This window comes from Acanthochromis polyacanthus, chromosome 19 (assembly GCF_021347895.1).
Source record: "Acanthochromis polyacanthus isolate Apoly-LR-REF ecotype Palm Island chromosome 19, KAUST_Apoly_ChrSc, whole genome shotgun sequence".
NCBI lineage: Eukaryota > Metazoa > Chordata > Actinopteri > Pomacentridae > Acanthochromis > Acanthochromis polyacanthus.
The window spans coordinates 32,703,045-32,723,321 of record NC_067131.1 but is presented as its reverse complement, the minus strand read 5'-3'; the positions used below and the strand labels follow the sequence as shown (position 1 = coordinate 32,723,321).

The following is a 20,277-nucleotide window of genomic DNA, read 5'->3' as shown; positions in this document are numbered from 1 at the left end:
ATAATAATAACAATAACCATAATAATTGTTATTTTCATTATTATTTTATTCACAGAATTTATTTTCCTCTTTATTTTTTGTTTTATTTATATTTTACGGTAAAATGACATCTTTTTATTATATATTTTGTCATTTAAAGGTAAAAAAACACAAGAAATTATTTTTTTAATTATCATTGTTGTTGTTAAATTAGCAAACTGTAGGTTTTAATAAATGTCACGGACAAATGAATGCCTCACTTTAAATAGTTTAGTGTATAAATAGTCTAATTTATAAATAATTACACACATACGTCATATTTATTATCATTATTTTTATGCCTAATAAAAAAGTAACAATTTATTTTGAAATCCCGACTAAACTCAGTGAGCTTCCGGATACTGGGCGGAAAGACTCCAGCTCCCAGCAGGCCTTGCGGCTCCACACATGTGTATGCGTGTATCGGCGGCATCATGTCGGTGTTTATGGACCTGAACGTGCTTTTCTCTCCGGACCGGAACCGACTGCAGGGCGTCATAGAGACCGCAGCTCACCGTGAGTCTGGGCCGCCGGTACCCGGGTGACGTCACACCGGGTTCCGTTCCCGTTTCTTTGCTGTTTTCTGAAACCAACTTTAGAGTTTGTCTATCAGTCAGTTACCGGAGAACCTTCTCCACGTTCTCCAGCCGAAATGAACACAGAACCACACAACCGGGCTGCTTCTTTAACGTTCTCATTGATCAGAAAGACAGTTGCAGATGTTTACAAACAAATATGACCCAAAGAAAACAAGGAACACCAACAAGAACCTCCAAACAGCCTTTAAAGAACCCTGAACCAGACAGCATTCATGTTGTTCTGTTCTGTTCCCTCGAGTCGGGTTCTCTTCACGTTGTTCTGTTCTCTCTATTCGGGTTCTCTTCACGTTGTTCTGTTCTCTCTATTCGGGCTCTCTTCACGTTGTTCTGTTCTCTCTAGTCGGGTTCTCTTCACGTTGTTCTGTTCTCTCGAGTCGGGTTCTCTTCACGTTGTTCTGTTCTCTCGAGTCGGGTTCTCTTCACGTTGTTCTGTTCTGTTCTCTCGAGTCGGGTTCTCTTCATGTTGTTCTGTTCTGTTCTCTCGAGTCGGGTTCTCTTCACGTTGTTCTGTTCTGTTCCCTCGAGTCGGGTTCTCTTCACGTTGTTCTGTTCTCTCTATTCGGGTTCTCTTCACGTTGTTCTGTTCTGTTCTCTCGAGTCGGGTTCTCTTCACGTTGTTCTGTTCTGTTCTCTCGAGTCGGGTTCTCTTCACGTTGTTCTGTTCTGTTCTCTCGAGTCGGGTTCTCTTCACGTTGTTCTGTTCTGTTCCCTCGAGTCGGGTTCTCTTCACGTTGTTCTGTTCTCTCTATTCGGGTTCTCTTCACGTTGTTCTGTTCTCTCTATTCGGGCTCTCTTCACGTTGTTCTGTTCTCTCTAGTCGGGTTCTCTTCACGTTGTTCTGTTCTCTCGAGTCGGGTTCTCTTCACGTTGTTCTGTTCTCTCGAGTCGGGTTCTCTTCACGTTGTTCTGTTCTGTTCCCTCGAGTCGGGTTCTCTTCACGTTGTTCTGTTCTCTCTATTCGGGCTCTCTTCACGTTGTTCTGTTCTCTCTAGTCGGGTTCTCTTCACGTTGTTCTGTTCTCTCGAGTCGGGTTCTCTTCACGTTGTTCTGTTCTCTCGAGTCGGGTTCTCTTCACGTTGTTCTGTTCTGTTCTCTCGAGTCGGGTTCTCTTCATGTTGTTCTGTTCTGTTCTCTCGAGTCGGGTTCTCTTCACGTTGTTCTGTTCTGTTCCCTCGAGTCGGGTTCTCTTCACGTTGTTCTGTTCTCTCTATTCGGGTTCTCTTCACGTTGTTCTGTTCTGTTCTCTCGAGTCGGGTTCTCTTCACGTTGTTCTGTTCTGTTCTCTCGAGTCGGGTTCTCTTCACGTTGTTCTGTTCTGTTCCCTCGAGTCGGGTTCTCTTCACGTTGTTCTGTTCTCTCTATTCGGGTTCTCTTCACGTTGTTCTGTTCTCTCTATTCGGGCTCTCTTCACGTTGTTCTGTTCTCTCTAGTCGGGTTCTCTTCACGTTGTTCTGTTCTCTCGAGTCGGGTTCTCTTCACGTTGTTCTGTTCTGTTCCCTCTAGTCGGGCTCTCTTCACGTTGTTCTGTTCTCTCTAGTCGGGTTCTCTTCACGTTGTTCTGTTCTGTTCTCTCTATTCGGGTTCTCTTCATGTTGTTCTGTTCTCTCTAGTCGGGTTCTCTTCATGTTGTTCTGTTCTGTTCTCTCTAGTCGGGTTCTCTTCATGTTGTTCTGTTCTGTTCCCTCTCGTCGGGTTCTCTTCATGTTGTTCTGTTCTGTTCCCTCTCGTCGGGTTCTCTTCACGTTGTTCTGTTCTCTCTAGTCGGGTTCTCTTCATGTTGTTCTGTTCTGTTGCCTCTAGTCGGGTTCTCTTCATGTTGTTCTGTTCTCTCTAGTCGGGTTCTCTTCATGTTGTTCTGTTCCCTCCAGTCGGGTTCTCTTCACGTTGTTCTGTTCTCTCTAGTCGGGTTCTCTTCATGTTGTTCTGTTCTGTTCCCTCTCGTCGGGTTCTCTTCATGTTGTTCTGTTCTGTTCCCTCTCGTCGGGTTCTCTTCATGTTGTTCTGTTCTCTCTAGTCGGGCTCTCTTCACGTTGTTCTGTTCCCTCTAGTCGGGTTCTCTTCATGTTGTTCTGTTCTCTCTAGTCGGGTTCTCTTCATGTTGTTCTGTTCCCTCTCGTCGGGTTCTCTTCATGTTGTTCTGTTCTGTTCTCTCTAGTCGGGTTCTCTTCATGTTGTTCTGTTCTCTCTAGTCGGGCTCTCTTCACGTTGTTCTGTTCTCTCTAGTCGGGCTCTCTTCACGTTGTTCTGTTCTGTTCTCTCTAGTCGGGCTCTCTTCACGTTGTTCTGTTCTCTCTAGTCGGGTTCTCTTCACGTTGTTCTGTTCTGTTCTCTCTAGTCGGGCTCTCTTCACGTTGTTCTGTTCTCTCTAGTCGGGTTCTCTTCACGTTGTTCTGTTCTGTTCTCTCTAGTCGGGTTCTCTTCACGTTGTTCTGTTCTCTCTAGTCAGGTTCTCTTCACGTTGTTCTGTTCTCTCTAGTCGGGTTCTCTTCACGTTGTTCTGTTCTGTTCTCTCTAGTCGGGTTCTCTTCACGTTGTTCTGTTCTCTCTAGTCGGGTTCTCTTCACGTTGTTCTGTTCTGTTCTCTCTAGTCGGGTTCTCTTCGCGTTGTTCTGTTCTCTCTCGTCGGGTTCTCTTCACGTTGTTCTGTTCTCTTTAGTCGGGTTCTCTTCACGTTGTTCTGTTCTGTTCTCTCTATTCGGGTTCTCTTCATGTTGTTCTGTTCTCTCTAGTCGGGTTCTCTTCACGTTGTTCTGTTCTGTTCTCTCTATTCGGGTTCTCTTCATGTTGTTCTGTTCTCTCTAGTCGGGTTCTCTTCACGTTGTTCTGTTCTGTTCTCTCTATTCGGGTTCTCTTCATGTTGTTCTGTTCTCTCTAGTCGGGTTCTCTTCACGTTGTTCTGTTCTGTTCTCTCTATTCGGGTTCTCTTCACGTTGTTCTGTTCTCTCTAGTCGGGTTCTCTTCATGTTGTTCGGTTCTGTTCCCTCTAGTCGGGTTCTCTTCACATTGTTCTGTTCTCTCTAGTCAGGTTCTCTTCACGTTGTTCTGTTCTGTTCCCTCTAGTCGGGTTCTCTTCATGTTGTTCTGTTCTCTCTAGTCGGGTTCTCTTCACGTTGTTCTGTTCTCTCTAGTCGGGTTCTCTTCATGTTGTTCTGTTCTGTTCCCTCTAGTCGGGTTCTCTTCATGTTGTTCTGTTCTGTTCTCTCTAGTCGGGTTCTCTTCACGTTGTTCTGTTCCCTCTAGTCGGGTTCTCTTCATGTTGTTCTGTTCTCTCTAGTCGGGTTCTCTTCACGTTGTTCTGTTCTCTCTAGTCGGGTTCTCTTCACGTTGTTCTGTTCTGTTCTCTCTATTCGGGTTCTCTTCATGTTGTTCTGTTCTCTCTAGTCGGGTTCTCTTCATGTTGTTCGGTTCTGTTCCCTCTAGTCGGGTTCTCTTCACATTGTTCTGTTCTCTCTAGTCAGGTTCTCTTCACGTTGTTCTGTTCTGTTCCCTCTAGTCGGGTTCTCTTCATGTTGTTCTGTTCTCTCTAGTCGGGTTCTCTTCACGTTGTTCTGTTCTCTCTAGTCGGGTTCTCTTCATGTTGTTCTGTTCTGTTCCCTCTAGTCGGGTTCTCTTCATGTTGTTCTGTTCTGTTCTCTCTAGTCGGGTTCTCTTCATGTTGTTCTGTTCTCTCTAGTCGGGTTCTCTTCACGTTGTTCTGTTCCCTCTAGTCGGGTTCTCTTCATGTTGTTCTGTTCTCTCTAGTCGGGTTCTCTTCACGTTGTTCTGTTCTCTCTAGTCGGGTTCTCTTCACGTTGTTCTGTTCTGTTCTCTCTAGTCGGGTTCTCTTCACGTTGTTCTGTTCTCTCTAGTCGGGTTCTCTTCACGTTGTTCTGTTCTGTTCTCTCTAGTCGGGCTCTCTTCACGTTGTTCTGTTCTCTCTAGTCGGGTTCTCTTCACGTTGTTCTGTTCTCTCTAGTCGGGCTCTCTTCACGTTGTTCTGTTCTGTTCCCTCTCGTCGGGTTCTCTTCATGTTGTTCTGTTCTGTTCCCTCTAGTCGGGTTCTCTTCATGTTGTTCTGTTCTGTTCTCTCTAGTCGGGTTCTCTTCACGTTGTTCTGTTCTCTCTAGTCGGGTTCTCTTCACGTTGTTCTGTTCCCTCTAGTCGGGTTCTCTTCATGTTGTTCTGTTCCCTCTAGTCGGGTTCTCTTCACGTTGTTCTGTTCCCTCCAGTCGGGCTCTCTTCACGTTGTTCTGTTCCCTCCAGTCGGGCTCTCTTCACGTTGTTCTGTTCTCTCTAGTCGGGTTCTCTTCATGTTGTTCTGTTCTCTCTAGTCGGGTTCTCTTCACGTTGTTCTGTTCCCTCTAGTCGGGTTCTCTTCACGTTGTTCTGTTCTCTCTATTCAGGTTCTCTTCACGTTGTTCTGTTCTCTCTAGTCGGGTTCTCTTCACGTTGTTCTGTTCTGTTCTCTCTAGTCGGGCTCTCTTCACGTTGTTCTGTTCTCTCTAGTCGGGTTCTCTTCACGTTGTTCTGTTCTGTTCTCTCTAGTCGGGCTCTCTTCACGTTGTTCTGTTCTGTTCTCTCTAGTCGGGTTCTCTTCACGTTGTTCTGTTCTGTTCTCTCTAGTCGGGCTCTCTTCACGTTGTTCTGTTCTGTTCTCTCGTCAGGTTCTCTTCACGTTGTTCTGTTCTCTCTCGTCGGGCTCTCTTCACGTTGTTCTGTTCTCTCTAGTCGGGTTCTCTTCATGTTGTTCTGTTCCCTCTAGTCGGGCTCTCTTCACGTTGTTCTGTTCTCTCTAGTCGGGTTCTCTTCACGTTGTTCTGTTCTGTTCTCTCTAGTCGGGCTCTCTTCACGTTGTTCTGTTCTGTTCTCTCGTCAGGTTCTCTTCACGTTGTTCTGTTCTCTCTAGTCGGGTTCTCTTCGTGTTGTTCTGTTCTCTCTAGTCGGGTTCTCTTCACGTTGTTCTGTTCTCTCTAGTCGGGTTCTCTTCACGTTGTTCTGTTCCCTCTAGTCGGGTTCTCTTCACGTTGTTCTGTTCTCTCTCGTCAGGTTCTCTTCACGTTGTTCTGTTCTCTGTAGTCGGGTTCTCTTCACGTTGTTCTGTTCTCTCTAGTCGGGTTCTCTTCACGTTGTTCTGTCCTCTCTAGTCGGGTTCTCTTCACGTTGTTCTGTTCTCTCTCGTCGGGTTCTCTTCACGTTGTTCTGTTCTCTCTAGTCGGGTTCTCTTCACGTTGTTCTGTCCTCTCTAGTCGGGTTCTCTTCACGTTGTTCTGTTCTGTTCTCTCGTCAGGTTCTCTTCACGTTGTTCTGTTCTCTCTAGTCGGGCTCTCTTCACGTTGTTCTGTTCTCTCTAGTCGGGTTCTCTTCATGTTGTTCTGTTCCCTCTAGTCGGGCTCTCTTCACGTTGTTCTGTTCTCTCTAGTCGGGTTCTCTTCACGTTGTTCTGTTCTGTTCTCTCTAGTCGGGCTCTCTTCACGTTGTTCTGTTCTGTTCTCTCGTCAGGTTCTCTTCACGTTGTTCTGTTCTCTCTCGTCGGGCTCTCTTCACGTTGTTCTGTTCTCTCTAGTCGGGTTCTCTTCACGTTGTTCTGTTCTCTCTAGTCGGGTTCTCTTCACGTTGTTCTGTTCCCTCTAGTCGGGCTCTCTTCACGTTGTTCTGTTCTCTCTAGTCGGGTTCTCTTCACGTTGTTCTGTTCCCTCTAGTCGGGTTCTCTTCACGTTGTTCTGTTCTCTCTAGTCGGGCTCTCTTCACGTTGTTCTGTTCTCTGTAGTCGGGTTCTCTTCACGTTGTTCTGTTCTCTCTAGTCGGGTTCTCTTCACGTTGTTCTGTTCTCTCTAGTCGGGTTCTCTTCACGTTGTTCTGTTCTGTTCTCTCTAGTCGGGTTCTCTTCACGTTGTTCTGTTCTCTCTAGTCGGGTTCTCTTCACGTTGTTCTGTTCTCTCTAGTCGGGTTCTCTTCACGTTGTTCTGTTCCCTCTAGTCGGGTTCTCTTCACGTTGTTCTGTTCTCTCTAGTCAGGCTCTCTTCACGTTGTTCTGTTCTCTGTAGTCGGGTTCTCTTCACGTTGTTCTGTTCTCTCTAGTCGGGTTCTCTTCACGTTGTTCTGTTCTCTCTAGTCGGGCTCTCTTCACGTTGTTCTGTTCTCTCTCGTCGGGTTCTCTTCACGTTGTTCTGTTCTCTGTAGTCGGGTTCTCTTCACGTTGTTCTGTCCTCTCTAGTCGGGTTCTCTTCACGTTGTTCTGTTCTCTGTAGTCGGGTTCTCTTCACGTTGTTCTGTTCTTTTCTCTCTAGTCGGGTTCTCTTCACGTTGTTCTGTTCTCTCTATTCGGGTTCTCTTCACGTTGTTCTGTTCCCTCTAGTCGGGTTCTCTTCACGTTGTTCTGTTCTCTCTAGTCGGGTTCTCTTCACGTTGTTCTGTTCTCTCTAGTCGGGTTCTCTTCACGTTGTTCTGTTCTGTTCTCTCTCGTCGGGTTCTCTTCATGTTGTTCTGTTCTGTTCTCTCTCGTCGGGTTCTCTTCACGTTGTTCTGTTCTGTTCTCTCTCGTCGGGTTCTCTTCATGTTGTTCTGTTCCCTCTAGTCGGGTTCTCTTCACGTTGTTCTGTTCTGTTCTCTCTCGTCGGGTTCTCTTCACGTTGTTCTGTTCTGTTCCCTCTAGTCGGGTTCTCTTCACGTTGTTCTCTTCCCTCTAGTCGGGTTCTCTTCATGTTGTTCTGTTCTGTTCCCTCTAGTCGGGTTCTCTTCACGTTGTTCTGTTCTCTCTATTCGGGTTCTCTTCACGTTGTTCTGTTCCCTCTAGTCGGGTTCTCTTCACGTTGTTCTGTTCTGTTCCCTCTAGTCGGGTTCTCTTCACGTTGTTCTGTTCTCTCTAGTCGGGTTCTCTTCACGTTGTTCTATTCTGTTCCCTCTAGTCGGGTTCTCTTCACGTTGTTCTGTTCTCTCTAGTCGGGTTCTCTTCACGTTGTTCTGTTCTGTTCTCCCTAGTCGGGTTCTCTTCACGTTGTTCTGTTCTCTCTAGTCGGGTTCTCTTCACGTTGTTCTGTTCTCTCTAGTCGGGTTCTCTTCATGTTGTTCTGTTCTGTTCTCCCTAGTCGGGTTCTCTTCACGTTGTTCTGTTCTCTCTTGTCGGGTTCTCTTCACGTTGTTCTGTTCCCTCTAGTCGGGTTCTCTTCACGTTGTTCTGTTCTCTCTACTCGGCCTCTCTTCACGTTGTTCTCTTCCCTCTAGTTGGGTTCTCCACCGTCGCCATCAACTATGTGTTTGAACCGTCATCCAAAAAGAAACAGGTCAGTTCAAACCCACTCTTTTATTTTATAGGTATGAAGACTTTTATTTTGTAAGACTGTGTATCTCGCTGGCAGGAAGTCCCTGTCCCCTGTCCAATCAGCGAGCTGATTGATCAGCTGCCGGTGGTGCAGGGTCGCTCTCGTCCAATCAGAGTGCTGAACAGACTGACAGTGCTGATGTCAGACTCCAGTCATTTTGTGAGTCTTTTTACTGAAACCGGAAATCCCCCCAGTTTGTTTACCTGTTTGTTTACCTGTGTTTAAGTGTTTGTTTACCTGGGGTCTGTTTCATGAAGCAGGTTTAACAAACTCTGAGTTTCTTCCTCAACAGTTCCTCAATAGTTGATCTATTCTGAGATAGAAAACTCTGAGTTTTCGGTTTCACAACGGCTGGTTTGAGTTGGTTTAATTAACTCGGAGTAGTTTCACTCGGAGTTACGCGCGTGCACCGCAAGTCTGAAAAGACAGCATCAATGGAACCCCGATTCGACGAGTCACCATGGAAACGGGGAAGCGAAAGGCTGCGTTTTTGAACTGGAAGTTTTTAACGCGCTCATATGGCGAGTTTGGACACGTTTTTAGAAAGAAGTGCAACACCGCTGCAGCTGTAAAAGAGAGAGAGACGGCGTGGAGAACAGCCCGGATCAATGCGTAAGTTTAAATGTAGTCCTTTGTCATCGTAATAATATTACAGGGAATAACTGTCGGAATGGTAGAATATGAAGTTATTTCATTTAGGGGAAATCCTGCTGGGGAGAAGCTTAAGATGAAATATAAAAACATTGTTCAAACAGGTCAGACCTCGGCATTATCTCATGGAGGTACTTCATGTTGATCATGTTTTACATTGTAAAGTAGCCTAAATATTAAGTGGCTGTTTGACTGTGCAGTTGTTTTATCCACACAGCCTAAATGTCTGCATCCATATCATGTCCTGTTAAATAATTAAGACTATTTAAGCTAACATAGACTTCTGCTCAGCCAACAGAAAGAAAGCAGATGCCTGTAAAACGGTGGAATAAAAGATGCATATATTTATATATATATATATATATATATATATATATATATATATATATATATATACATATACATATATGTATATATACAACAGACCTTGTAATTGTAAGTAGGCAACACTCCACAGATTTCTCCAAATGGTAGTTTAAGTTTACTGAAACATGTCACTGATCTAGGATGAAGAGGATGAAACTGTGTCTGCTGCCTTTACAGAGGGGGATCCAGAAAGGCATACAGAGGATGTTACTGATAGTTCTCTTCTCATTCACATTCTGGGTGGAATATAGAGTGTGACATTTAGCCTACACTGAAGTGTTGCACATTCTCATCCTTTTTAACAGAGCATGGCTGGACAGCAGCAGGATGGTTCCTCAGCTTCCACTGCACAGACTGACACAGTGAGATGGATGTTCAGGAAACACCAGAGCTTCATTCTGTGGAATTCATGTGCAACTGTAGAATTTAATGTTCTCTATGTATTCCCAGTTATCAGTAAAACAGATTTACAAACTGCATTTACTGAGAAAAATCCAAAAAACAGATTAGGAGGGCAGATCTGGAAATAGAAAGACTGGAGCACAAGTTAGAGGTGGTGATGGTCACAGGTGAATTATGTTAACTACTGGAACATGAACTGAACTATCTTTTATTTGTAGGAAATAAAGAAGAGCAAATGAAATGTGTATCATGTCTTTATTTGCTGTGGTGGTGATGATGGAGACTTAAACTCTAAAGTGATTCTTGCATACGGTGTCTCTGACTGCTCTGCTGTCCTGGATAGCTGCAGGTGGATGGGCTCATCATCTGGGTCTTCAGTTTGTAGGGCAGGGTGTTGCTCTCCTCTAATAGTAATATTATGAAGAACAACACATGCCACAGTAATATCACAGGCCCTCTCAGGGGTCACCCTGAGGAGACGTAGGCTCTGGAAACGGGCTTTCAGCAGGCCTATGGTCATCTCCACCCGGGCTCTGGTCCTGCAGTGAGTCCGGTTGAAGTTCTGTTGGGGGCCTGGTTCAGGGTCAGGGTATGAGGTCATCAGCCTGGGTTGTCATGGTAACCCCTGTCACCCAGCAGAAGGCCATCAAACTCTCCTGTAATGTATAGTGGATACATAAGAGCATATTAAAGGAGGGAGACAAGAGAATTCTATTGTGAAAATCTTTATGCTGCTGACCACGCTGCAGTCTGTTGCTCAGGTTAGACTCTCCATAAATCCTGGAGTCATGAACAGACCCAGACCACGTGGCCTCCACATTAGAAATGATGTATGCAGCATCACATATGATCTGGACAGTGCAGAGAATGACAGATGTTGAACTATGATGCAGTCTTTAACATTTAGAAACAGTAGTCAGTCTACCTGTAGCCTACCTGCACATTTATGCTGTGAATGGACTTCCTGTTCATGATGTGAGGGAGCTGTGATGGGGATGTGTGTGCATCTATGCAGCCAATCACACTGGGAAATCCTAAAAGAAATTCAAATGACTGATCCCAGTCTGAGGCTGCAGCACAATGTCATTAACAGAATATGAATGAATTTAACAGATCTCTGCATCATTCACCTGCAATCCTGTGGATCCTCCTTGATGTTCTGACAGGTTTATGTCCACAATGATGGTAAAAGTCGTTTCAGAGCCAGGAAAACTTTTCTGACTGTCCTCCATACAGTTGTCTTACTCTGCATCTCTGACATCATATAAAAACTTCCATTTGCAAAGAACCGCAGCAACACACAATATCTGCTGGATGTGAGAGCATGACTGGTTGGTAATGTAAATGTAAGGACGGATTAGGTTGTTTATGTAGATTATGGACTTGAAACGATTACGAAACGGTACCGCTCAAACCGATAACTGTCCGGAAATGCGAGAACATTTATGCTCGGTCTGATAACAATCTACCGACGAATATTTAATTATCTGTGCAGTAATGCTGCTCCTTTATCCACTGGATCGTTAATAAAAGCTGTTCTACGCCAAAACTCGCTCGCTTACTAACTGAATGAATGAGGAAATGAAACAGCGTGTGGCTGAAAGAGGGCGGAGACGGAGAGAAACTGGAGGTTTTCTCAGATAAACCTGCTGGTGACCAGGTTAGAGTCATAGAGTCTGTTACTGCGGTAACTGACCGAGAGTTGAAGTTACCCCTCTTTGTGAAACAGGCTAGAGTTACCCCTCTGTCTCAGGGTTAAGTTACCTCGCTTCGTGAAACGGAAAACTCTGAGTTTCCCTCATTTCAGGGTTAAGAAGTTTTCAGTGAACCTGCTTCGTGAAACAGGCCCCAGTATATTTACCTGTATGTTTATGTTTTTGTTTACCTGTATATTTTCCTGTGTTTACCTGTATGTTTACTTGTGTTTACCTGTGTGTTTACCTGTGTTTTAGAGGCCCAGTGCTCCAGAGTACCGTCGGTTCGACCTCCTCGCCGTCCAGCCGACTACAGAGAAACTTTTCCATGTGAGGTTCACTGACACTCTGTTAATCACAGACACACAGGAGAACAGACAACTAAACTCTGACTGTGTGTGTGTGTGCAGGCAGCCTGTATGTTGTATGACGTTGACATCGTCTGTATCTCTGTGACGGAGAAACTTCCCTTCATCTTCAAGCGAGCGCCGATCAACGGGGTGAAAACACACAACCTGCTGCTGTTGTTGTTAGTGTGTGTACATATAAGTATATGTGTGTGTGTACATATAAGTATATCTGTGTGTGTGTGTAGGCGGTGGAGCGGGGCGTTGTGTTCGAGGTCTCGTACTCTGCAGCCATCAGAGACGCCACCATGAGGCGCTACACCATCGCCAACGCCGTCTGTCTGGTGGACAGCTGCAAAGGGAAGGTACGTGCTGATTGGCCAGCCATGGCGTGATGTCACTGCAGAACTACACTGTGACCAGGTAAACTGTTTGTTTTTCAGAACGTGATCCTGTCCAGCGCCGCTGAGAAGGTCAGTGATCAATCAGTCAGTCATTGATCAGGTATTGATCAGTCATTGATCAGGTGTTGATCGTCTGATCCGTGTGTTTTCAGGCTCTGGAGCTCAGAGGACCCTATGATGTCACCAACCTGTATCCTTGAACACCTGATCACTGATCAATACAGCTGATAGACACACACTACTGCAGTAGTGAGTATTACTGCAGTAGAGTGAGTATTACTGCAGTAGTGACTATTACTGCAGTAGAGTGAGTATTACTGCAGTAGTGAGTATTACTGCAGTAGAGTGAGTATTACTGCAGTAGAGTGAGTATTACTGCAGTAGTGAGTATTACTGCAGTAGAGTGAGTATTACTGCAGTAGAGTGAGTATTACTGCAGTAGTGAGTATTACTGCAGTAGAGTGAGTATTACTGCAGTAGAGTGAGTATTACTGCAGTAGAGTGAGTATTACTGCAGTAGTGAGTGTTACTGCAGTAGTGAGTATTACTGCAGTAGAGTGAGTATTACTGCAGTAGAGTGAGTATTACTGCAGTAGAGTGAGTATTACTGCAGTAGAGTGAGTATTACTGCAGTAGAGTGAGTATTACTGCAGTAGTGAGTATTACTGCAGTAGAGTGAGTATTACTGCAGTAGAGTGAGTATTACTGCAGTAGTGAGTATTACTGCAGTAGAGTGAGTATTACTGCAGTAGAGTGAGTATTACTGCAGTAGTGAGTATTACTGCAGTAGAGTGAGTATTACTGCAGTAGAGTGAGTATTACTGCAGTAGAGTGAGTATTACTGCAGTAGTGAGTGTTACTGCAGTAGTGAGTGTTACTGCAGTAGAGTGAGTGTTACTGCAGTAGAGTGAGTATTACTGCAGTAGTGAGTGTTACTGCAGTAGTGAGTGTTACTGCAGTAGAGTGAGTGTTACTGCAGTAGTGAGTGTTACTGCAGTAGAGTGAGTGTTACTGCAGTAGAGTGAGTATTACTGCAGTAGTGAGTGTTACTGCAGTAGTGAGTGTTACTGCAGTAGAGTGAGTATTACTGCAGTAGAGTGAGTATTACTGCAGTAGAGTGAGTATTACTGCAGTAGAGTGAGTATTACTGCAGTAGAGTGAGTGTTACTGCAGTAGTGAGTGTTACTGCAGTAGAGTGAGTGTTACTGCAGTAGAGTGAGTATTACTGCAGTAGTGAGTGTTACTGCAGTAGTGAGTGTTACTGCAGTAGAGTGAGTATTACTGCAGTAGAGTGAGTGTTACTGCAGTAGTGAGTGTTACTGCAGTAGAGTGAGTGTTACTGCAGTAGAGTGAGTATTACTGCAGTAGTGAGTGTTACTGCAGTAGTGAGTGTTACTGCAGTAGAGTGAGTATTACTGCAGTAGAGTGAGTATTACTGCAGTAGAGTGAGTATTACTGCAGTAGAGTGAGTGTTACTGCAGTAGTGAGTGTTACTGCAGTAGAGTGAGTGTTACTGCAGTAGAGTGAGTATTACTGCAGTAGTGAGTGTTACTGCAGTAGAGTGAGTATTACTGCAGTAGTGAGTGTTACTGCAGTAGTGAGTGTTACTGCAGTAGTATTACTGCAGTAGAGTGAGTATTACTGCAGTAGAGTGAGTGTTACTGCAGTAGTGAGTATTACTGCAGTAGTGAGTATTACTGCAGTAGTGAGTGTTACTGCAGTAGTGAGTATTACTGCAGTAGAGTGAGTATTACTGCAGTAGAGTGAGTATTACTGCAGTAGTGAGTATTACTGCAGTAGTGAGTGTTACTGCAGTAGTGAGTGTTACTGCAGTAGAGTGAGTGTTACTGCAGTAGTGAGTGTTACTGCAGTAGAGTGAGTATTACTGCAGTAGAGTGAGTGTTACTGCAGTAGAGTGAGTGTTACTGCAGTAGTGAGTGTTACTGCAGTAGTGAGTGTTACTGCAGTAGTGAGTGTTACTGCAGTAGTGAGTGTTACTGCAGTAGTGAGTGTTACTGCAGTAGAGTGAGTATTACTGCAGTAGAGTGAGTATTACTGCAGTAGAGTGAGTATTACTGCAGTAGAGTGAGTATTACTGCAGTAGTGAGTGTTACTGCAGTAGAGTGAGTATTACTGCAGTAGAGTGAGTGTTACTGCAGTAGAGTGAGTGTTACTGCAGTAGTGAGTGTTACTGCAGTAGTGAGTGTTACTGCAGTAGTGAGTGTTACTGCAGTAGTGAGTGTTACTGCAGTAGAGTGAGTATTACTGCAGTAGAGTGAGTATTACTGCAGTAGAGTGAGTATTACTGCAGTAGTGAGTGTTACTGCAGTAGAGTGAGTATTACTGCAGTAGTGAGTGTTACTGCAGTAGTGAGTGTTACTGCAGTAGTGAGTATTACTGCAGTAGAGTGAGTATTACTGCAGTAGAGTGAGTATTACTGCAGTAGAGTGAGTGTTACTGCAGTAGTGAGTATTACTGCAGTAGTGAGTATTACTGCAGTAGTGAGTGTTACTGCAGTAGTGAGTATTACTGCAGTAGAGTGAGTATTACTGCAGTAGAGTGAGTATTACTGCAGTAGAGTGAGTATTACTGCAGTAGTGAGTGTTACTGCAGTAGTGAGTGTTACTGCAGTAGTGAGTGTTACTGCAGTAGAGTGAGTGTTACTGCAGTAGAGTGAGTGTTACTGCAGTAGAGTGAGTGTTACTGCAGTAGAGTGAGTGTTACTGCAGTAGAGTGAGTGTTACTGCAGTAGTGAGTGTTACTGCAGTAGTGAGTGTTACTGCAGTAGAGTGAGTATTACTGCAGTAGAGTGAGTATTACTGCAGTAGAGTGAGTATTACTGCAGTAGAGTGAGTATTACTGCAGTAGAGTGAGTATTACTGCAGTAGTGAGTGTTACTGCAGTAGAGTGAGTATTACTGCAGTAGTGAGTGTTACTGCAGTAGTGAGTGTTACTGCAGTAGTGAGTATTACTGCAGTAGAGTGAGTATTACTGCAGTAGAGTGAGTGTTACTGCAGTAGAGTGAGTGTTACTGCAGTAGTGAGTGTTACTGCAGTAGTGAGTGTTACTGCAGTAGTGAGTGTTACTGCAGTAGAGTGAGTATTACTGCAGTAGAGTGAGTATTACTGCAGTAGAGTGAGTGTTACTGCAGTAGTGAGTGTTACTGCAGTAGTGAGTGTTACTGCAGTAGTGAGTGTTACTGCAGTAGTGAGTATTACTGCAGTAGAGTGAGTGTTACTGCAGTAGTGAGTGTTACTGCAGTAGTGAGTGTTACTGCAGTAGTGAGTGTTCCTGCAGTAGTGAGTATTACTGCAGTAGAGTGAGTGTTACTGCAGTAGTGAGTGTTACTGCAGTAGTGAGTATTACTGCAGTAGAGTGAGTATTACTGCAGTAGAGTGAGTATTACTGCAGTAGTGAGTATTACTGCAGTAGTGAGTGTTACTGCAGTATTTTTCCTGATCAGTCCTCAGAGGTCTGTTGTTCGGGTTGTCAGACGGAGACGCTAAAGAAGCCGTTTCTTCCACCTGCAGAGCAGTTCTACTGCATGCAGGTAACAAATACTACAGTACTAGTACTGCCAGTACTACTGGAAGTACTGCTATGAGTACTACTGCAATGTGTGCTGACCAGAGTGTGTGTGTGCAGAGACCAGGAGGACGGCCAGTGGGATCATCTACACCAGCAGGATCCAGCAGGAGGCGCTGCACGACTCAGACTGTAGGTTCAGACTCACCTGAGCAGGTAGCAGCAGCAGCAGCAGGTGGTGATCTGTGTGTGTTTACCTGGACAGGTGAGGCTCCGGCAGCAAAGAAGACCAGACCTGATGACTGACAGCTGATGGTCCTTCTCCTGGAACGGTTCTGATGTTCTGTTGTTCTCTGAGGTTCTTTAGTTTAATAAAGTTCTGATGATTCAACATCAGCTGTTCACATTAATTTAATACACACAAAACTACCAGAGACACAAAACCACCACAAAGTGTAAAAATGTTGTGTAACCAAACTAAAACAGACACTGAGCATCTCACAATAAAGTATTTTATTTTGAAATCAGTGTGCAGTAGAAACGCTGCCCTCTGATTGGTCGGCCCCAAAGCAAATTCAGTGAGATTAAAGTAGAAATATAAACTCTGCTCATAAAAATAGAAATGTACAAACAGGACACTTTAATTAACGCCTCGTTATGCTTTAAAAACATTCAGTCCCTTTAAACCCCGTTAGTACTGATCCTGAACAACCGATTGGCTGATTTTTCCTGAATGCATCACAGATTTACTCTTCATTAACAGTTATAGCCCTTTACGAGGAGACAGTGAACGCATCACTGATTATTGATTAGCTTCAGTCAAACTACACACACAACACACAACACACTAAACACTGGAGTGTCCCTGAACACATCATGGAGGTAAACACAGGACAGGTGATCTAACAGCCACCAGCAGGTAGAGACAATCAGCACCTGATTGGCCCTCTCTGTGGGCGTGGTCGTGATGACATCATCCAGCAGCGCTACAGAAACACCTGATTGGACGGCTGTCAGGAGGAGGAGCCTCTTCAGTGACCCATGATGTGGTTAATGTGACCCTGAAACCACAAACACACCTGAGACCAACAGCCAATCACAGAGCAGAGTGCGAGGTCACATGGTGAAGGTGTACAGTCTTACCGGTTCTCCTCCGAGGCAGCGGGGGCAGCACAGCACAGCCGGTCTGGGCTGGACCACCTGCACACACACAGGTTACCATAGCAACAGCAGCATCATGTCCACAGGTGTGAGACTACAGTACAGGTGAGACTACAGGTGGATGATCTGATAGATGTGTGATCAGCTGATTATCAGCATTTTTTAATGTTTTTTTTCTGAACAATAAAATTAATTCTATCTCTGTAGCACCACCTATCTGTAGCGGCTAGTTGTAGCAGTGTAGCAGCATAGCTAACGCTATCTGTAGCAGCATGACTAACAATAGCTGTAGCAGTGTAATAGCATAGCTAACGCTATCTGTAGCAGCACAGCTAATGCTAGCTGTAGCTGTGTGGCTAACACTAGCTGTAGCAGCATGGCTAACACTAGCTGTAGCAGCGTAACTTGTTTCTAACATCAGATTAACCCAACCAGAAACTGAACTAGAAACACAAACATCAACACAGATCAGGACATTAGCTGCTTCTACAGTGGCTAATGCTAAGCTAAAGGCGAGCTAAAGGTAACAACAGGTAGCTCCAGTTAGCCTCAGGTAGCTGCAGCTGCTGTCTGAAGAAGGTAACCCTAACCTCTACCCCCACTTCAACAGTACAACCTAAAGAATGTCGTCATGACGACCAACACATACCTGCTGTCCCAGGTGCTGATTGGCTACAGGAAAACTGTGGGATGTCTCCATTGGGCATTCAGACACCTGAAGCTCCGCCTCCAAACACATCCGCTTCTGCAAGCAGACATCATCATCATCAGTGATTGATTAGCTGATCAGCTGACTGACCTGATCATTGATCACCACAGAGCTGCAGTCGTCTGATTATTGGTGATCAGATTCTGTTGGTGGATCATTAAACGGAGGCGTTGCCATAGAAACAGATGGTTTAATTGCTCGGTTTATGAGGCTGTTTGTCAGACTTCGATCTGAACTTTGTCTCAACTTTGATTATTAAAGCTGTAAAACTCACACGTATGACCAAACACACATGTATGACCAAACACACACGCCAGAGAACTAAAGTTTCCCCTCATCAACACTGAACATAATGAAGGGCTCTAAACAGAACACATTTACTGCAGTAATAATGTTCTCATGAGAACACGACAGAGAACCCAAAATACCAACATTTATTTATAGATTTAAAACGGAACTTATCTCTTCTGTTCTCTGGTACTACTACTATAGTAGAAGTACTACTACTATAGTAGAAGAACTACTAGTACTATAGTAGAAGTACTACTAGTATTTACCATACTAATACTATATGAGAACTAGTAGTAGTTCTCATATATATTAGTAGTACTAGTACTTCTAATATAGTAGTAGTTACTGAAGTTTCATTTCAGCATCTAAATATTCAGGAATCAGTAAAAAACTAAGAATCCTAAACAACCCTGAAGAACACTGACCAGTGCAGGATGATCTCTCTCTCTCTCCACTTCTCTGCTAAATAAATCTTAGCTGCTAAATCACAGACAGCAGCAGTACTCGGATACTCCGTTACTCGTTACTGACCGGGGAGCAGCTCCAGGACTCCTGCGGATCCAGACTTCTTTTCTTCAGCAGGTTAGCGCACTGCATGCTAACGGCTATCCCAGCTAACGGCTAACTACCGGTCAGAGAGGGTTAGGGGAGCTAGCTGTTAGCCTGTTAGCCGCTTCCCGCTCACACGGATTGAATCCCGCCGGTAAACGGAGCCGTTCACTGTTTAACTCCCCGGTAACGGAGTGCTGCTGCTGTCCGTCTACCGACCTTCTGCTGACCGGCAGCGTCAAGTTCACGGTGACCACACCGACACTTCCGGTACGAGACGCACCTGGCTCTTCACAATAAAAGGCCGGACGGTTCCTTGAGTTTAAAATCGGGTGACTGCTGTAACAGAGAAGCAGGTTTTAGTTTAGTTTTTATCAATCATCAGGAGAAAAACGTCTATTCACATTTTCTGAGCAAACCTCTGCACAAACGTTTATTTGCTGTTTTCATGTTCTGATCCAGACCTGGGTGTAGAAGAAGAGAAGAACTGTTGAACAGAATGAAGAAGAAAACAGCAGACCTTCTGCTACAGATACTCACTCCACCGTTATCCACAACTCTGTTATGTGCTGGTGTCTGTCAGATGCCCTGATTCTAGTCTCTGTGTTCTGTTGGTTTATCCTCTTTTCTGTCTCTGCTTAGCAGCCACATGCTAATGAACCTCTACCACCATGGTGGTTCCATCCAGACCCTCCATACCCTCTGATCCATCTTCTGACATCCTGTAGAACGTGTTCCACTAACCTTCAGTGAACCATGCAGGTAAAGAAACACCGATAAGGACCAGGAGGGACGTTTCAACAAGAAAAATCAGCTGTTCGTCAGAACCTTCAGCTGATCAGAACCTGCAGCGGTTCTAAAGTTCTGCCTTTTAACTGCTGATGAAGCCCAGAAGATGATGACAGTCCTCAGCTGGTGTTCTCTTTAGTGGTTCCAGATGAAGGACATCCAAGAGAACCTGTTCCTCTAACAGACTCACTGCTTATAAATCATGATCTCAGTGGAACATCAGAGTCAGTTATCATCCAAGTCTTACTCTGTTCTCGCATTTTATTTCAGATTTCTAGTTTTCCTTTGAATGATTTGTCCTTTCATTGTATTTATTTCTAATCCATCCTTCATATAATCTCATTTAAATAGTTTGAATTGTGATTAAACATGTGTCTTATAAAAGAGATTCTTCATCTCAGTGAGCAAAATAAATCCGTCTCACAGTCACAATCTGCTCACTTTTCATTTTACTACTATTAAAAGCAGCAAATTGAGTCAAAAAAAACACTATAACATCCCGTTGAGTTTTATTTTACGCTGAAGCCCCTTCACTGTACCGGAAGTTTATTATTTTAGTTTCTTTGATGTATCACATCAACTTCAATTTTTCAGTTCAAACGGTGTGACGTCAGAGCCGAGCGAGCCAATCAGAGTGAGATCTGGAGACTTCCGGTCCAAACAGCTGAATGAACCGCATTGACGGTGTGTGAGCAGCAGGGGGCAGCAGAGTGTCAGTAATCTGAAGTCTGATCAGGTTCTAATTCAGAGCTGATCAGAGATCAATCATCTGTTGTTGTTAAAGTTCCAGCTTTATACAGAAGAGGTTTAATCTGTGATATTTTAATTCCTCAGATAATTTTACATCATTAATAATTTCAGGGTCTGAAACTGAAACTGACGAGTCACATAAAAATACACAAATATACAAAAACATAAATGTAAAAATACATAAATACATGTGTATACAAATACTTAGATGTATAAATATATGTTTGTATAAAAGTAAAAATCTAATCCAGAATGGAGGTGAAACCTGAAAACTCATGTTTTTCTGTAAAACTGGCAGCAGGAACCTAGAAGAAGAAATAGATGGATGACGGATGGATGAAGGATGGATGGGGATGAAGGATGGATGAAATATGGATGGATGGAGGGATGGATGATAAAGGATAGATGGATGGATGATGATAGATGGATGGATGGTTGGATGAAAGATGGATGGATGAAAGCTGGATGATGGTGGATGATGGATGGATGAATGAGGGATTATGGATGGATGATTGTGGATGGATGTTGGATGGATGTAGGATGGATGAAGGATGGATGGATGATGGATGAATGAAGGATGGATTATGGATGGATGGATGGATGATGGATGGATGTAGGATGGATGGATGGATGGACGACAGTCAGATGTCGTGTTTCTCTGAAGTTCCTTTTAATGACCATAATCTGTTTTGATCAAACGGAGCGAAAGAACAGCACAAAGTGG

At 44.3% G+C, this 20,277-nt stretch overlaps 2 protein-coding genes and 2 long non-coding RNA genes across 5 annotated transcripts in view; 2 read left to right on the top strand and 2 right to left on the bottom strand.

Annotated features, from left to right (window-relative positions):
• rpp30 (ribonuclease P/MRP 30 subunit) overlaps window positions 1-15,695 on the top strand; it is a 130,979-nt gene extending 115,284 nt beyond the window's left edge. The window contains exons 1-11 of one of the 2 annotated variants that reach the window (XM_051939561.1): window positions 390-534; window positions 7,818-7,876; window positions 7,952-8,074; window positions 11,287-11,358; window positions 11,439-11,528; window positions 11,624-11,740; window positions 11,819-11,848; window positions 11,932-11,969; window positions 15,250-15,329; window positions 15,425-15,496; window positions 15,570-15,695. In XM_051939561.1, coding sequence (XP_051795521.1) covers window positions 453-534; window positions 7,818-7,876; window positions 7,952-8,074; window positions 11,287-11,358; window positions 11,439-11,528; window positions 11,624-11,740; window positions 11,819-11,848; window positions 11,932-11,969; window positions 15,250-15,329; window positions 15,425-15,496; window positions 15,570-15,610 — 804 coding nt within the window. In that variant the 5' untranslated portion in view covers window positions 390-452 and the 3' untranslated portion in view covers window positions 15,611-15,695. Of the gene's footprint in view, window positions 1-389; window positions 535-7,817; window positions 7,877-7,951; window positions 8,075-11,286; window positions 11,359-11,438; window positions 11,529-11,623; window positions 11,741-11,818; window positions 11,849-11,931; window positions 11,970-15,249; window positions 15,330-15,424; window positions 15,497-15,569 lie in introns of those variants that run through there. The other variant, XM_051939560.1, reaches the window with a different exon arrangement.
• LOC127531104 (uncharacterized) lies at window positions 8,088-9,579 on the top strand. The gene is made up of 2 exons (XR_007937993.1): window positions 8,088-8,527; window positions 9,238-9,579. It is a non-coding gene; the product is annotated as an uncharacterized LOC127531104 (long non-coding RNA).
• On the bottom strand, window positions 9,571-11,274 carry LOC127531103 (uncharacterized). The gene is made up of 2 exons (XR_007937992.1): window positions 10,465-11,274; window positions 9,571-10,368 (listed from the first exon to the last, which is right to left on the bottom strand). It is a non-coding gene; the product is annotated as an uncharacterized LOC127531103 (long non-coding RNA).
• Window positions 15,696-15,802: 107 nt separating the features above from the next.
• Window positions 15,803-18,293, bottom strand: si:ch211-221j21.3 (uncharacterized). The gene is made up of 4 exons (XM_051939564.1): window positions 17,997-18,293; window positions 17,115-17,210; window positions 16,448-16,504; window positions 15,803-16,365 (listed from the first exon to the last, which is right to left on the bottom strand). The coding sequence occupies exons 1-4, from the start codon at window positions 18,060-18,062 to the stop codon at window positions 16,336-16,338; spliced, it is 249 nt and encodes an 82-aa protein (XP_051795524.1). The 5' UTR covers window positions 18,063-18,293; the 3' UTR covers window positions 15,803-16,335.
• Between the last annotated feature and the right edge of the window lie 1,984 nt (window positions 18,294-20,277).